The sequence below is a fragment of the Lynx canadensis genome, chromosome B4 (genome assembly GCF_007474595.2).
Source record: "Lynx canadensis isolate LIC74 chromosome B4, mLynCan4.pri.v2, whole genome shotgun sequence".
Classification (NCBI taxonomy): domain Eukaryota; kingdom Metazoa; phylum Chordata; class Mammalia; order Carnivora; family Felidae; genus Lynx; species Lynx canadensis.
The window spans coordinates 79,246,102-79,263,826 of record NC_044309.1 but is presented as its reverse complement, the minus strand read 5'-3'; the positions used below and the strand labels follow the sequence as shown (position 1 = coordinate 79,263,826).

Genomic DNA, 17,725 nt, shown 5'->3' with positions numbered 1-17,725 from the left:
GAAATAACAAAACAATAGTAAGGCACTGTGCATATGGCTTAGAAATGCCAGGATGGGGAGATGTGCTCTCCATGGTTAAGAGTGGGGAGAAAGGGGGGCACCTGGGTGGCTCAGTCGGTTGAGCGTCCGACTTCAGCTCGGGTCACGATCTCGCGGTCCGTGAGTTCAAGCCCCGCATCGGGCTCTGGGCTGATGGCTCAGAGCCTGGAGCCTGCTTCTGATTCTGTGTCTCCCTCTCTCTCTGCCCCTCCCCTGTTCATGCTCTATCTCTCTCTGTCTCAAAAATAAATAAATGCTAAAAAAAAAAAAATTAAAAAAAAAAGAGTGGGGAGAAAGGGGGCACCTGAACGGTTCCATCGGTTAAGCCTCCAACTTCGGCTCAGGTCATGATCTCATGGTTCATGGATTTGAGCACCGCATTGGGCTTCAGATCCTCTGTCTCCCTCTCTCTCTGTCCCTTCCCCACTAGCACTCTCTCTCTCTCTCCCTCAAAAATAAACATTAGGGGCCCCTGGGTGGCTCAGTTGGTTAAGTGTCTGACTTCAGCTAAGGTCATGATCTCGTGATTTGTGAGTTCGAGCCCTAGGTGGGGCTCTGTGATGACAGCTCAGGTTCTGGAACCTGCTTGGGATTCTGTGTCTCCCTCTCTCTCTGCCCCTCCCCTACTCGCAATCTGTCTCTCAAAAATGAATAAACGTTAAAAAAATTTTTTTAATAAAATAAATAAACATTAAAAAATAGTGGGGTGTTGGGGCGCCTGTGTGGCTCCGTTGGTTAAGTGTCCGACTTCGGCTCAGGTCATGATCTCATGGTTTGTGGGTTCGGGCCCGCATTGGGCTCTGTGCTGAACTCTTGCTCAGAGCCTGGAACCTGTTCAGATTCTGTGTCTCCTTCTCTCTCTGCCCCTCCTCCACTTGTGCTCTGTCTCACTCTGTCTTTCAAAAATAAATAAATGTAAAAAAAAAAAAAACCAATAACAGTGGGGTGCCTGGTGGCTCAGTCTGTTAAGTGTGCAACTTCAGCTCAGGTCATGATCTCATGGTTCATAGGTTCAGGTCCCATCAGGCTCTGTGCTGACAGCTCAGAGCTTGGAGCCTGCTTTCGATTCTGTGTCTCTCTGCCCCTCCTCCGTTCATGCTCTTTCTCAAAATAAATAAACATTTAAAAAAAAAAAAGAGAAAGAGTGGGAGAGAAAAGGAGTCAGTGAGTTTCCTAATTTCACAATTTCTTTTTGTGTTTTCCCCTTCTAGCCACTGCTGTTTCTCCTCATTTCTAGTTTGTCAACATCTGTTTCTCTTCACCCCACAACCCCCCTGTGTCCATATCTCCCTTCTCCTCAAAAAAGAAGAGCTGATGAATACTGAAAACTTGATTTCAGCTCAGGTCATGATCCTAGGATCATGGGATCGAGCCCCGAGTCAGGCTCCACGCTGAGGCTTAGGATCCTCTCTCTCCTTCTCTCTCTGCCCCTCTCCTGTGCATGCACATGCTCTCTCCCTCTAAATGAGGGGCTCTCTGCCCCTCATTTCCTGCATGGTGACTCAGGTTCAAGAACTAAACTTTCATTCTACCCCCATTTTTTTTTTAATGTTTCTTTACTTTGACAGAGAGATGGCAGAGAGCAACCATGGAGAAGAGGCAGAGAGAGAGGGAGAAAGAGAATCCCAAGCAGGCTCTGTGCTGTGAGCACAGAGCCCAACTCAGAGCTCAGTCCCACAACCATGAGATAATGACCTGAGCCCAAATTAAGGGTTGGACACTCAGCTGATCGAGCCACCCAGGCATCCCTCATCCTACCCCTTTTTACAACTCTGTGCCTCTATAAAACTGTTTCTTCTGCTTGGAATCCATTGGGTTAAGAGCACAGACTCAGGAGCCAGACTGCCTGAGTTTGAATCCTGACAGAACCACTTCCTACGTCAGTTTTCTTTACTTACAAAATGGGAACAATGGTACCTACCTCATAGAGTTGCTGTGAAGATTCTAGAAGTTATAAACATAAGGCACACAATAAATGCTCAGTGTTAGCTGGTACTTTTTACCAGCTGGGCAACTCCTACTTTTTCTGAGGCTCAGCCTGGATCTAGTTCATTTTCCCAGTGGCACTGTCACTCCTTCCTTTGTTCTCTCACTGCTTGGTCCATGTCTCTATTGTGGTCCTTTTTACTGTATTATAATAACCTATTTACGTGTCCATCTGTTCCGTTAGATCTTGCGAATCATGAAAGGCAGGAACTGTAGCTTCAGCACCCAGAACACAGTATTTCCTCAATAAACAATTTTCCAGGAAACCAATCTAGTCCCACTGGGAGACCTGTGATTCCCAAACATGCTATGGAATTCTGTGACTCTGTACCTAAGCACACATGCCTTTCCCAACCCCTCTCCCCACTCCACTTGGAAAATCCACTCTTTCATTTTTTTTCGACTCATCCTTTCCATGCTCCAGGCCCAAGAGGCAGTTGAAATGTCACTTTTCCTGACAGGGAAAAGGGCCCCATCCTTGAGGGTCTTACTCAATAGATTTGGGGCAAAACTCTAAATCATTCTGATAGCTGATGGGCAGCCAGGGTTAAGAACCTCTGTAGCAGATATGAAAACTTAAGCTAAAGACCTATTTCTGTTCGTTGAAGGGAAGACAGTAAAGATTCATACCAGTAGACTGAACCAATTCTGAAGGTTCTTCTCACTTAAGAAACATAGAGACAGTATGGCGTCTTCTTCACTGATGCTCTAGTTCCTGGATATAAAACTGATACACTTTGGAGGGTCTAAGGAAGGGCAGCAAAAGTGGTAGAATGTGCTGGGCCCAACCAAGGTAATGGCACGGGTGAACAGAGACAAGGAAAAACAGCTTTATTTGCACTGAGAGTTGGAGAATAAGAAGGACCTGAGCCAGCCTACCAAGCTAAGGAGTGAGATTAGGTTCCAAATGGACTCCACCTCCCAGCAGCCTTCCAGTTAGTACGATCAATAAAGGCCTGATGGGAAATGTATTTGCCACTAAATTACCAAAGTGTGCCAGCCACCTTACAAAAACAGTACAGTTTCTTTTTTGCTGTAATTAAATTTCCACAACACCTCCCAACTACAAGTATTACAAAACCACATTTTACAGATCTTAAACTTGTCTTCAGCACTTAGCTCAAAGGTCTCATCATCCTCAAAAAATAGTCCTGCTAAACTCATCAGCTAAAAGTTCTATCCCAGTAGTGAGAAGAAGGTCTTTGCTAGCCCATGGGAATTCTTTTCCCATTTTCCCTAGCCAGTTAGGGCTGAACAGAAGAGGAAGGCTCAGATTGTAGGGGCTGGGGGGGGGGGGGAAGGTGAGCGAGGAAGGGCACAAGAGCTAATTTTCCCCAGTAACAAGATGGCATCTGAAGCTTGATGGGAGAGCAGAACTGGAGAGGCTTGAGGGAAGGGTCCAGGCCCTGTATTCAGTCAGAGTCACTGCTGGAAGAGGAGGAGGAGGAGGAGGAATGCTGTAATGGGAAAGGGGAAAGGAGACAGCATCAGATCCAATGACCATTGATCACTCCATGGGACATTCTTTGGTGCTCTACCCCTCCACCCAGCACCCCCTTGCTTCCTAAGAAGGTCAGCAGTTTTGAAACAGACTGTCTCTTAAACAGCAAAAGCAAACATTTCTTTCAGCAGTGAACATATAAGAATGAATTAAACTTTCCTAAATCATTGCACAGAACTTAATATTGCATTTGGAGCATATTTCCAACTTTCTTTACCTGACTCAATGCCTTGTCAAGGAATAAATACAGGCACTAGCATAACATAGTGCTAAGAGACAGCTGCTACTTTACAAATGCTTACTGATTGGTCACATGGAAAGTTCTTGTAGCTATGATTCTAAGACAAGTGAGTAGAAACAGCAGCTGTGTGCCCAACTATCTTTTCTTTTTCCTAAGCCCCAAATGGGAGAAAGTGAGGAAGGTGGGAGAGAAGGTGGAGAGAGTACTAGTCAAGATTCTTTACATGCGTACTCCCATCAACTGTCATCAAAAACACTTTTGAGTCTCTCTGGGGTAATTTTTCCCCCCAATTCAATCTCATCTTTCCTTCTCCTCAAGCTTCCACCAAAGACCTAGATCCAGGAGGTAGTGCCCAAAGCCCCAAGGCAAATAAATAAACACTAGGCAGAAAAAGGTAAACTAAGGCCTCCTCAAGATCCAGGTTGGTTTTGTCTTCCAGAGTTGTCCTGAGAGCTATTTGCTGCTTAACACTCTTCTAGAAGGAAGATACTTCACCTTGGGGCTGTGCACGAAATTTTTATCTGAGGCTGAGAGTCACTGAGAGTCCTGCTGGGTGGTAGGACAAAAAGGCCTATGTAATTAGCACAACACCTTGTGAACACTGAAAGTGGGTGTATCTAAGTTGCTAAAAGCATCTGGGGTGGGGTGGGGTGGGGGGGAGCAAAAGTTCTGGGACAGAGAAAGACAGACAGGAAGGGCTTTAGATTCCAATATCTATGTCTAAGGCTCAACCTAGCCTTCCCTGATAGAAGGTCCAATTAGCCTAATATTCCAAGATTATCAGATTCTTACCAGTGGGAATCCTTTACAAAGAAGAACCATCTACCAGAGCCATATAATGGCTGCTTCACGTCCTCAGACTGCAAATCCCCCTTACCCATTCCTGCCAGCCTAGTCCCTCTGAGGGGGCACCCCTTCCTAGCCAGACTCCAGAGGGCACTGACCTTGCCATGTTTGTGGTGTTTGTGCATCTTTTTATGAGCTTTCTTCATTTTCTTCCGCATCTTCTTGTCCATCACCATTCCTGGTGCTACCATGCCAGGTGCCAAGGGATTCACAGGAGGCATGCCAGGAGCAGGTGGTGGGTAGGGAGGTGGGTAGGGACCTAGGGGTTGGCATGCTGGATACCCTGGTTGTGGCACAGGATGAGGGGGCCCACCTGGGGGAAAAGCTGGATTCCCCTGGGGAGCTTCTGGAGGAGTTGGAAAGGGGCCTGGAGGATAGGCAGGATTTACAGGCGGTGGGTGGGCAGGATTGGAACCTCCAGGGTACCCAAGGTTAGGAGGATATGGATTTGGCCCTGGTGGTCCTGGTGGAAGAAGCAAAGAATAAATTAAGATCAGAATTGCTCAGACCCTCTGGCAACAAATGCCTACAAAAGAAGGTGAGAAACACCGTTTCTCACTCAATACTTAGAGGGAAAAGCAAAGGTGAGGAAGGAGAACGGGGCGTAGGGGAGACAAAGCTGCGCAGGAGACAAAGGTTAAGGACTGACAGGACTGGGGGGAAAGGGAGACCGTGAACTCTAAGGAAAGACCATTGGTCAGCTATGGTTTAAGGACTGCTTTTGCGGTGGAGAGAGGCGGAGGAAAAACTGACACAAAAACTTCCTGTTGTGGGTTTCATATGAAAAGGGGTGGGGGTGAGAGAAGAGATCCCCAAACACCTACCGGCATTGGGATTCCACATGTTCAGGTGTTTCCTCCAGCCTGAGGAGAAAGAAATGAAGGCAAAAAGCTGACGGCGCAGAGGTGGGAAAGGGATTTTGAGCCTGAGGCCAAACCCAACGCGTCTAGCCCTACAGTAGACTCAGAACTACTAGGACCTCTACATAAATGCTTTTTTTCCACCCGTTCCTTCTCCTACCTATTCTTTTCCCTAGTTTCCTAACTACAGGAATTTAGCTTCCAGGACCCCTCCACCTTCTACTACCTCTGACTGCAGCTGGAGGTCTCTAACTCCTCAGGAGAAGGGCAGAGTCCGCGAATCTCACCGTCGTCATCCCTCACCACCCTTTCCGTGGTGACTTTAACCACCCACAGCCTAGGAAGGACCTTAATTTTACAGGCGCCAGCTCGGAGGGGGAGGGACTCAGGACCACCCCACCAGTCCTCACCCCCAGGCTAAGAGAAGGACCCGCCTCCCGGCGAAAGGGCAGGAGGCTCAGCAAAATCCTCTGCCGCTTACAAATGTAGACACACCCCCTTCCACATTAACAAGAGTAAATGGAGGTCCTGGCTCCTAGCTGCGGAGGGACCCCTGACCCAGAGACGGGAAAGGAGGAACCCAGATGCCCGGTCACCTTTACTCCACCGCCTGGGCTTGACTCATCTCGGCTCTCACTTCCTGGTCACCCCCAACCCCAGGCTTCAGCACCCGCCTCTGCTACCGCCTAATTGGTAATTACGTGATCTTTTAGCGTTAGTGATTGGAGAACACACGCATCAATCACTCTAGCCCGAACTAGGCTAGAGGACAACCGTTGCAATAGGGGCGGAACCGGGCTGCCCCGGCGGAGGCGGGTGTAGAGGAGCGGGCCGGCCGGAAATCCCTGGGGGCGGGGCCAAGAAAGACCGGGGAGGCGGAGGAGCGAGTTTCTGGGCAAAGTCCCTCCAGAGGCTTTGAAGAAACTCAGCCCATGCCCTCTGAGCTCCCAGTCCAAAGGGTGCGACACCTTGTAAGGTGAATAATACACCATGGTAAGTACTGTAACACGAATATAGAGCATGTAATAAAGGGCGGGGAGCTGCTGAGGCTCAGCCCCAAGCCTTAATTTAGCCACCTTCCTCCTAGCTGCCGTGGGAAGTAAAGAAACGTGCTTGGGCGAAATACAGAGATTACCTAATCCCTCCTTGGAGTCCCTATTTTAGATGCATAGCTCTGCTACCTGTCGAATTGGATAAAACAGATAAAACAAGTCATCTTCCCCACCCTACCCCCCCTCTCGCCCGTAAGCTCAATGCCAAATGTGGGGCTTGAACTCACGACCTTGAGATCAAGAGTGGCATGCTCTTGGAGGCGCCTAGCTGGCTCAGTGGAAAGAACATGCGACTCTTGATCTCTGGGTCCTGAGTTTGAGCCCCAAGTAGGCTGTAGAGATTACTCAAATAAATAAAGGAATAACTTTAAAAAAAAGGGGGGGGGGCATGTTCTATGTACTGAGCTAGCTAGGAGCCCCTGAAGAGGTCATCCTTGATGGCTCTCTTCTTCACCTTTCCCTCATCCCCTTCCAACACCACGAAGTGTTCATTTTGTCTCTCAAATAAATCTGAATGCCTTCCACTTCTCTCCATCGTTCCTGCTCCCAACCTACCATCATCTCTGGACTGGATTGCTGCCATGGACTTTTTTTTTTTCCTTTTTTTTTTTTTTATCACAACAAACAAGCTTGTTTTAAATACACATAGAAAACCATACACTCCAAACTTAAAAATACTCATTCTTGGGGCAGCTGGGTGGTTCAGTCGGTTAAGCGTTGGACTCTTGATTTCTGCTCAGGTCATGATCTTAAGGTCGTGGGATCTAGCCTCACATCCAGCTCTGCACTGACTGCGCTGACCCTGTCTGGGATTCTCTCCCTCTCTCTGCCCCCTCCTCCCCCCAAATAAATAAATAAACAATTAAAACAATTTTTTTAACATTTATTTATTATTGAGAGATAGACACAGAGCGTGAGCAATGGAGGGGTAGAGAGAGGGGGAGACACAGAATCTGAAATAGGCTCCAGGCTCTGAGCTGTCAGCACAGAGCCTAACACGGGGCTCGAACTCACAAACTGTGAGATCATGACCTGAGCCAAAGTCGGACACCCAACCAACTGCACCACCCAGGCACCCCAATAAACAATTTTTAAAAATACTCATTCTTCCTAAGCGTACTTAGACTATTCATAAAAATTGGTCTCAACTAATATAATTCAAATTTCAAAGAATTTTAGAATACATACCATATTCTCTAATCACAATGTAAAATGTAAATACAAACATATATCTGGAAACTTAAGAAAACAAATAAAAAGGCTTCCAAATAACTTTGGGTCAAAGAATGAACCATGATGGAAATTAAATACTTTGAACTAAATCATAATGGAAATATTACATCCCAGATTTGTGAGATACAAGAAATATGAAGAAAATAAATTTTATATTGAATTCATCATCTTGAATTAAGGATTTTGATAGATTTTGAAATATTTTTTTTTAACGTTTATTTATTTTTGGGACAGAGAGAGACAGAGCGTGAACGGGGGAGGGGCAGAGAGAGAGGGAGACACAGAATCCCAAGCAGGCTCCAGGCTCTGAGCCATCAGCCCAGAGCCCGAAGCGGGGCTGGAACTCACGGACCGCGAGATCATGACCTGAGCTAAAGTCGGACACTCAACCGACTGAGCCACCCAGGCGCCCCTGAAATATTTCTTAATGTTTTTAATTTATTTTTGAGAGAGAGCATGAGCGGGGAAGGGGCAGAGAGAGGGGAACAGAGGATCCAAAGTGGGCTCCATGCTGACAACAGGGAGCCTGATGTGGGGCTCGAACTCATAAATTATGACATAATGACCTGAGCCACAGTCAGACACTCAACTGACTGAGCCACCCAGGTGCTCCAATACTTTTTATTTTTAAATAATTTTTAGATTCACAAGAGGTTGCAAAAAAACTAGAATTCTCGTGTACCTACCCTTCCCCAATGATAATATCTTACATAACCATGGCGCATTTTGATACAACTTCCTAATCAGCTTTGTGCTAAATATCTGAGATGAACTGGAATATTTTCTATTTTTCCTTAAGCTCTAGAACAATTTATATCTGTATTATTTATTTCTTGGAAGATTCTGTTTGAAAGAAATTATTGTTGTCTTTATATGGCCATAATGCCTTTTAGAAGTTAAATATTTCATGGGGTTCCTGGGGGGCTCAGTTGGCTAAGCATCGACTTCAGCTCAGGTCATGATCTCATGATCTCATGGTTCATGACTTCAAGCCCCGCCCTGAGCTCTCTGCTGTCAGCGCAAAGCTTGTTTTGGATCCTCTGTCCCCCTCTCTCCTCCCCTCTCCTGCTTTTGCTCTTTCTCTCTCAAAAATAAATTTAAAAATTTTTTTAAAAGAAGTATTATTCATAATAGCCCCAAAATGGAAACAAATCCAATCAATGTCCATCAACAGATGAATAAAGTGTAGTATGTGTGTATAATGGTATATTATTCAGCCTTAAAAGGAAGGAAATTATAACACATGCTAAAACATGGATAAACTTGAAGATATTATGCTAAGTGAAGTAAGCCAGGCATAAAAGGAGAAATACTGTATGATTCCATTTATATGAGGTACCTACAGTCATCAAATTCATAGACAGAAAGAAATTGTCAGGGACTGGAGAATGGAAAGTTATTATTTAGTGGGCACAGAGGTTCAGTTTGGAAAGATGAAAAAGTGCTAGAGAAGAATAGTGGTCATAGTTGCACAACAAAGTAAATGTACTTAATGTCACTGAACTGTACCCTTAAAAATAGTGAAAAGGGTAAAAAAAAAAAAAAAAACCAAGCTCATTCTGGATACTGTGTGAGGAAAGAACAAGATAGGGAGAGGTGGTTAAAATGGAATCAGGGGGGCGCCTGGGTGGCGCAGTCGGTTAAGCGTCCGACTTCAGCCAGGTCACGATCTCGCGGTCCGTGAGTTCGAGCCCCGCGTCGGGCTCTGGGCTGATGGCTCAGAGCCTGGAGCCTGTTTCCGATTCTGTGTCTCCCTCTCTCTCTGCCCCTCGCCCGTTCATGCTCTGTCTCTCTCTGTCCCAAAAATAAATAAAAACGTTGAAAAAAAAAAAATTTAAAATGGAATCAGGGAAGCGCCTAGGTGATTCAGTTGGTTGGGCATCTGACTTTGGCTCAGGTCATGATCTCACCTTCTGTGTGTTCAAGCCCCATGTCAGGCTCTGGGCTGACAGCTTAGAGCCTGGAGCCTGCTTCAGGTTCTGTGTCTCCCTATCTCTCTGTCCCTCCCCCACTCATGCTCTCTCTAAAAAAAATAAAATAAAATAAAAAATAAAAATAAAAAATATATATATATTTCTTAAAAAAAAAAAGTAATAATAAAATAAAGTGGAAACAGGGAGCCCAGTTAGGAGGTTACTGTTGTCGTGTAGAGGAAGAATGGTGGTGGCTTGGATGGAAATTGTGAAGAATGGTCAGACTCTGGGTATTTTTTAAGGTAGAGCTTAACAGATTTGGACTGGATGTGAAGTGTGAAAAAAAATAGAAAAATCAAGGATGAACCCAAGGACACTGAGCAACTGAAAAATAGTGGTGCCATTTACTGAAATGAAGAAGATGAGCAGAGGAGCAAATATGAGTACAATTTTGTTGGACAAGTTAAGTTTAGGATGCCTACAAGATATCCAAGTGGAGATGTTGAGAAACCAGTTGGATTTGGCAATCTGGAACTCAGGGAGAGTTTTGGTCTGAAGAGAAAAAAATTGAGAGTTATCCAGGTATGAAAAGCCAAGGAGCTAGGTGAGGTCACTAAAGGGCAAGTGTGGCCAGAGCAGAAAAGAGGGTCTAGCATTTGGCCTTCAGCATGACAATGTTTAGAAATTGTGAAGAGGAGCAAGCAAAAGATACAGAATGAGTGGTGAATGAGGAAGGGAAAAATCAGAAGAGAGTATGAATGAAGCACTTAAGGAGGAAGCTATCAAATGTGTCAAATGTTGCTGACAAATTATGTAGGGCACCATCTGAGAATTGGCCATTGGATTTTGAAAGGGTGGTGAACTTTTTTTTAACACTTTATTTTATGTTATTTTATGTTATTTTATTTTATTTTATTTTATTTTATGAGAGAGAGAGAGAAAGAGAGAGAGAGAGAAGCCCAAGGAGGCTCCACGCTCAGTGCAGAGCCCAACACAGGGTTTGATCCCATGACCGTGAGATCATGACTTGAACCGAAATCAAGAGTCAGACGTTCAACCAACTGAGCCACCCAGGCGCCCCAAGGATAATAAACTTTTTAAGAGTAGTTTTAATGACATGGTAGAGATGAAATTTTGCCTGAAACAAATTGAGGACAAAATGAGAAATGAGGAAGTAGGACAGCAAATAAAAGCAATTCTTCCAAGGAGTGTTGGTAAATAAGGAAGCAGAGAAGTGGAGCAGTAATCAGAAGAGGGTGAGAAGTCCAGGAAGGGCTTTTTTTTGAGGGGGGGAGGGGGAAGCACAAATGGGAGAGGGGCAGAGAGAGGGGGTCAGAGGATCTGAGGCAGGATCCACGCTGACAGGCTGACAGCAGTAACCCTGATGTGGGGCTTGAACCCACAAACTGTGAGATCATGACGAGAGCCAAAGTTGGATGCTCAACCGACTGAGCCACCCGGGAGCCCCTAGGAAGGGCTTTTTAAGATGGGAGAGCTTAAAGCATGTTTGTAAACTGATGGGAATAATCCAGTAGGGAGGAAAAATGACATTGCTGGAAAAAGAAGAGATCATTGAAAGAACAAAGTGACCAGAAAGAGTAAGGTTTCAGTCCATGGATGGAGGGACTGAACTTAGATAGGTCAGTTCACAGGGTACAGTTCAGTGGTTGAGAAAATGAGTTCTGGAGCCAGACTACTTACTTTGTGACTCTGGACAAGGCACTTAAAAAGAAACTTCCAGGAGCATCTGGGTGGTTCAGTTGGTTAAGCGTCCAACTCTTTTTTTTTTTTTTTAATTAAAGTTTATTTATTTATTTTGAGAGAGAGGGAGGGAGGGAGGAAGGGAGGGAGGGGCAGAGAGAGGGAGACAGAATCCCAAGCAGGCTCCACACTGTCAGCGAAGAGACAGGGGCTCAGGCCCGGGAACTGTAAGATCGTGATCTGAGCCGAAATCAAGAGTCGGACACTTAACCAACTGAGTCACCCAGGTGCCTTCCCCCCCACACCCGTCCAATTCTGAATGTAACTCAGGTCATGATCTCAAGTTTCATGAGATCAAGTCCCGTGTCGGGCTCTGCATTGACAGTGTGGAGCCTGCTTGGAATTCTCTCTCTCTCCCTCCTCTCTGCCCCTTCCCCACTCTCTCTCTCTCTGAAAATAAATAAATAAATAAAAATTGGGCATCCACTTTCGAATGTCCCTTCTCTGTAAAGAGAGTTTCCTACTATTCTTCCTTTCTAATCTTATATTCTAATAAACTTTGCCTGCTGCTCAAAAAAAAAAAAAAAAAAAAAAAAAAAAAAGAAACCTCCAGGCCTCAGTTTTCCTATCTATAAGACAAAGGATCATAATAATACTTAATTTATAGTGAGGTTTAGTAGTTTTAAAAAATTTTTTTAAAAATTTATTCAGTTTTGAGAGACAGAAAGAGACAGAGCTCTTTCTGGAGAGCTGGGAGGGGCAGAGAGAGAGGGAGACACAGAATCCAAAGCAGGCTCCAGGTTCTGAGCTGTCAGCACAGAGCCCAATGCATATAGAGAAGTTTAGATGACTTAATACACATGAAAGATTTAGAACACCACTGGACATACAGTAAGCCCTATATATGTATTGGCTGTTATTATTGTAATAGGAGGGAAATCAGAGTCTACAGGTCCAAATGCAAATGCATTGGTAGATGGAATGGTGGGAAGATGTAAACATTCTTTGCTGATTGCTGTCCTTTTCTTTCTTTTCTTTTCTTTTTTTTTTTTTTTTTTTTTTTTTTTTTTTTTCACGGAAGTAAAAAGCAAGCTGTCAGTTGACAGGGAGGTAGGAGGAAAAGGTTAGAAATAGTCATCTCGGAAAGTGGGCAAATGAATTGACTAGGGAACTGTAATAGGGTTGCTGGGCAGCTTGAAGGGCCCACTTGAGGTCTGTGAGCCAAGTATATAAAGTGAGACCATTCAGCACAGGTGGTGGTTTCCTGCCGTAAAACTCCAATGCTTAGGTACAGCTGTGGAATAGAACTGGATTTAACTTGGACTAGGGTTTGCCTAGAAAATACAAGTAAGGGGAAAGGGAAAAGAGGGCAAGGCAGTTAAGTGTGCTTGCATGGTAGTGATTATGATGATAGATGATGGAAAATAAGCTGAAGAAGGAAGGAAAGACACAAGGATGTGATGGACAGTGACAAAGTGGCAGGTCAATGGATTGTATGTCTCAGTGGAGGCTCTCTAGAGTGAGCTGAATAGGTAGAAGGTGGTATCCAGAAAGTGGAATGCTTGAAACAGTTCTTGGTGGAGGAAAATCTCCTTGGAAGGAAAAGGTCAAAGAAGAAAAGATTAAATAGATTTATCTGCTAGTGATGTATAGAATGTATATAATGATGATAAAAGTAGTGATAAAAAGAGACTTTGAGCCAGTTGCTGAAATGTTCAACAAATACAGAGGCGTGACCAGGAGGTCTGTAAATGATCACAACAGGTGAAGTAGCAAGTGGTGTGGTCTGATGGCATGTATTTCACTTTTTTAAATCAATTTTTTAATGTTTATTTTTTATATTAGAGAGACAGAGAGATACAGAGCATGAGCAGGGGAGGGTCAGAGAGACAGAGACAGAATCTGAAGCAGGCTCCAGGCTCTGAGCTGTGAGCTGACAGCACAGAGCCTGGGACGGGTCTCAAACTCATGAGCAGTGACATCATGACCTGAGCTGAAGTTGGATGCTTAACCAACTGAGCCACCCAGCTGCCCCTGATGGCATGTATTTCAGAGATGCTTGGGTTTTTGGAGGAGAAAGATGGAGAAATGATCTGGAGGCAACCACAGACAGAAAGGAAAATATCTACCGTCCTCCAGAGTATGCAAAAGGAAAAAAGCTACCACTCTGGGAAAAGCAAGGTTCATTTTCATGGGTGGGAGAAAGTGAAAAGGACATTCAGAGAAGAGGTTGAAGATATAGAAGATTTTGTAGATATTTCCCTAGACCCGAGGTAGGCACTATAGAAATGCCAAGCAGCATGAGACACCTTTCACTTGCTTTCTAAGAACTTCAGGTAGGCCTATGGCAGGTAGACGAAGGCATAAAACTTTATCCCAGAACCCAATATGTGTTACTCTATAGGCTCTTTATCTTTTTCCTACTAGGTCTGTTGGTCAAAAAGCATTTATTGAAAAGAAATTTAGCACATCAAAAGTGAACGACACTCTCCTTGCACAGATGAGGAAAAACAAGCTCGGAAAGCAGAAATGGTTTAGTGCAGGCTTCACCCTTGTTAGTAACAAATTCAGGTCAGGAATTCGGGACTCTATCCAGTCCCCCAGGCCGTATGCAGAGTCCTGAACTGAGTGCTATAAAGGAACGGGAAGGAGTATAAACTATGTTCCTCCACACCCTCTATGCTCTCAGTTACAGTCTAGGTGAGAATGTGATGCTCACATATGAAATAGTTTCAGCAAACAACATAACAATAGGCACAAAATATGCTACAAGTTGTGTTCCTAAGTACCAAAGGGAGACAATGTAAAGTCACATGTAGCTTTTCAAGGAATGTTTCCTGATGATAATTTGTTTACGTGCTTTCAATAAATTCTATAAGTAATTCATGAGAATTAAAGAAAATTTGGAAAACAGAAAAGCAGAAAGAAAAAGAAAATTGTTTTTGAGGTCCCATTACCCAAACAGAATCGCTACTATTTTTTTTTTATTTTTTTTAACGTCTATTTATTTTTGAGACAGAGAGAGACAGAGCATGAACGGGGGAGGGGTAGAGAGAGAGGGAGACACAGAATCGGAAACAGGCTCCAGGCTCTGAGCCATCAGCCCAGAGCCCGACGCGGGGCTCGAACTCAGGGACCGCGAGATCGTGACCTGAGCTGAAGTCGGACGCTTAACCGACTGAGCCACCCAGGCGCCCCCAGAATTGCTACTATTAATACTTCGGCACATTTCCTTTTTTTCTGGCATGAACTTTTTAAGTAAACACTTAATTTTAATAGAACATGCAAATAGTTCAAAATCCAAGAGGTAAAAAAAAAAAAAAAAAGTTGGATAGTGACGAATCTGTCTTCTTCTCACCGACCACTGCCCCTGTCTTCAGCCACATAGCTTCCTTCCCATGAGCCCATCTCTGTTCAGAGATTTATGTTTTCAACTCTCTAAAAAGTGTACTTATAAAGTATGGAGTTTAGTTAGTAATCACGTAATCACGAGGCTATATTGGATCATTAAGGTAACAAATATACCATACTAATGTAAGATGTTAATAATAGGGGGAACTGGGTGTGAGGAATACAATTATTCCCCCAAAATTGCATCTCCATGACATAATACGCATCTCTGTGAGCATGGGGTCACTAATCAGCAGTATCGTACGAGGTAAACACTGGGTTTGGCGAAGTAATCTTCACAAGTGGGACTCTAATATTTTATCACAGAAGTAGGGAATCATAGGATTGTAAATGACTTAAGAGAATAATGCACTCCCCTTGCTGAGAAAATTAAACAAATAAACATTTCTAAGAGTTCACAGTTAGGAGAGCCAAGATTATCATCTTAAGTTTTCTGGGTTTTATGTTAGTGATCCCTTCAATACAATATATTACAACACACCTACTCAAAAATACCGCAAGTGTGCATTGTCATGCTTACAACAACCCTGCCATTGTTCTTTGTATTTGTGGCCGCTCTGAGTTTTGGAGATGGTCATACTTTTGTTTAATAAGCTTTCTTTTGCAGGGAGCAGTTTTAGATTTACAGAACGATTGAGAAGGCAGAGTTTTCATATCCCCCACCCAGGTCCCTATTATTAACACCTTATATTATTATGGTATGTTTGTTACCTTAATGTAATGATCCAGTAGAGATTCATGATTACTAACTAAACTCCATACTTTATCCAGATTTATTTAGTTCTCACCTGGTGTCCTTTTCCTATTCTGGAATCTTACCCAGGATATCACATTTTATTTAGTCGTCATGTCTCCTTAGGCTCCTCTTCGTTGTGACGGTTTCTTAGGCTTTCTTTTGTTTGTTTTGTTTGTTTGTTTGTTTTTGATTCTAGTTTTCATTTAAGATTTTTAAAAGTTTATTTATTTATTTTGAGAGGGAGAGAGAGAGAACGAGAAGTGTAGAGAGAGGGGGAGATAATCCAAAGCAGGCTCTGTACTCTCAGCACAGAGCCTGACAGGGGGCTTGATTTCATGAATCTCGAGATCACAACCTGAGCCAAAACCAAGTCAGTCAAGCCTGCTTAAGATTCTCTCTCTGTCTCCTTCTGCTCCTCTCCCTTGTTTGTTCTCTCTCTAAAAAAAAAAAAAAAAAAAAAAAAATTTAAAGAGTATGTGACTCTTCATCTTAGGATCGTAAGTTTGAACCCCACATTGGGTGTAGAGATTACTAAAAAAAGAGAGAGAGAGATGGAGAGAGAAACGGGGTGCTCTTGAGAGCCAGGGAAGAGGGTAGGGCAGCCCAGCTGGTGAGGGGGAAGCAGGATCTTGGATTTTGATGTGTTTGGTTTCAGGTGGTGGCTGCCTGTTCACATGATGATGTCTTGCAGAGAATTAGAGTTCTGAAGGAAAGTGAAGTCTCAGGGCTTGAGAGTGGACAGGCTCTGCACAGGCTAAATCCTGGAACTCTAGAACAACCAAGCTAGAAAGGGACGAGAGATCATCTCAATGTTCAGTCACAACTGTTCCCATTTATAGAGTGTCCACTGAGGTCAGGTGCTGCATAGGACCTGTCACCTCTTCTTTTTTACCCTGAATCAACTCTGCAATCAGGGTGGGCATTTTTATCCATACTTTACACATGATAAAACAGATTCTAGGGTTAAGTAACTTGCTCAAAGACATAGGGCTCAGTCACTGAGCCGGAATCAATCCTGTTGTAGTGAAGTCAGAGCTGTCCCAATCGTCTACTGGAGTTAGAACAGAAGGCTTCCAACCCCCTGATTTGGCAAGTGAGAAACTTGAGGCCTAGAAAGAGAAAATAACTTGCCCAAGTGCACTCAGGTAGTTAGAAACTAAACTAGGGGGGCTCCTGGCTGGCTTAGTTGAAGGAGCATGCAACTCTTGATCTTGAGGTCGTGAGTTCCAGCCCCACACTGAGTATAGAGCTTTCTTAAATAAAGTTTAAAAAAAAAAAAAAAGAAGATCAGGTCATGATCTCATGGTTCATGCATTTGAGCCCCGCATCAGGCTCTGTGCTGGCAGCTCAGAGCCTGGAGCCTGCTTCGGATTCTGTGTCTCCCTCTCTCTCTGTCCCTCCCCTGCTCGCACACACTCTCTCTCTTTCTCTCTCTCTCTCTCTCTCTCTCAGGAAATGAATAAACATTAAAAAAATATAAAAAAAAATAAAAAAAATGAACTAGTGCTATAAACCAGGCACCCATTGTAACATGTCCCTGAAGGGCACCCTGTGTGAATGGGGTCTGGGGTGGGAAAGAAAAGCCACTAGAAATCACACACACACACACACACACACACACACACACACACACAAGAAATGAAGGAAGAACTTCTCAGCAGAGCTCACAAGGCCTTGCCTACAATCTCCACATAACCTCCCCTCTCTCTCTCCACAACACACCCTGCGCTTTTGCTCCCCAGGTTCCTTGTGGTTTCTTACTGCACCACATGACACGACACCTACTGCCCTCACCACTCCTGGAAAACCACTCATTCAAAACCCAAGCTTCCCGTGCCCTGTGAGGTCTTCCCACTCAAGCCTCAGGAGAGGACACCCCCAGGACCCTGTGCAGGCCCCACAAAGTGAGCTGTGCCTCTCTGAGCACCTTCAGAGCAGCGATTTGATTTCATCACATCCACCCCTTTTTCCCCAGTGCTCTGCCATGCGATCCCACCAAATAAAGGCTTGGGGAAGAGAAAGAAAAGACAACAGACAGGAGGAGCCCCAGGATCACATGAAGGAAGGCCCCAGGACATGGAGATAATGCTGACTTCGTCTCCTTCCTGTGCACACCCACCCCTAGTCACTCATCGGGACTGCAGTGTACTAGATGGCCACAGAAGGATCCAAGCATTCGGCAAGTAGGAAAGGCAGTGGTGAGGCA

At 44.4% G+C, this 17,725-nt stretch overlaps 1 protein-coding gene across 4 annotated transcripts; it reads right to left on the bottom strand.

Moving 5' to 3' along the window:
- Nucleotides 1-2,833: 2,833 nt before the first annotated feature.
- Nucleotides 2,834-6,152, bottom strand: PRR13 (proline rich 13). 4 transcript variants are annotated; one of them, XM_030322753.1, is made up of 4 exons: nucleotides 6,070-6,152; nucleotides 5,438-5,476; nucleotides 4,712-5,076; nucleotides 2,834-3,482 (listed from the first exon to the last, which is right to left on the bottom strand). In XM_030322753.1, the coding sequence occupies exons 2-4, from the start codon at nucleotides 5,454-5,456 to the stop codon at nucleotides 3,438-3,440; spliced, it is 429 nt and encodes a 142-aa protein (XP_030178613.1). In that variant the 5' UTR covers nucleotides 5,457-5,476; nucleotides 6,070-6,152; the 3' UTR covers nucleotides 2,834-3,437. The 4 variants fall into 4 exon arrangements, with proteins under 4 accessions (XP_030178613.1, XP_030178615.1, XP_030178614.1 ...); XM_030322755.1 differs by lacking the exon at nucleotides 6,070-6,152 and adding an exon at nucleotides 5,884-5,953; XM_030322754.1 differs by lacking the exon at nucleotides 6,070-6,152 and adding an exon at nucleotides 5,700-5,865.
- Nucleotides 6,153-17,725: the final 11,573 nt, after the last annotated feature.

What these genes read in the sequence shown, in the direction of transcription:
- PRR13 (XM_030322753.1), bottom strand. An exon ending in AACACCACAAACATGGCAAG is followed by an intron (nt 3,483 to 4,711) that starts GTCAGTGCCCTC and finishes TTCCCATTACAG; the next exon opens with CATTCCTCCTCCTCCTCCTC.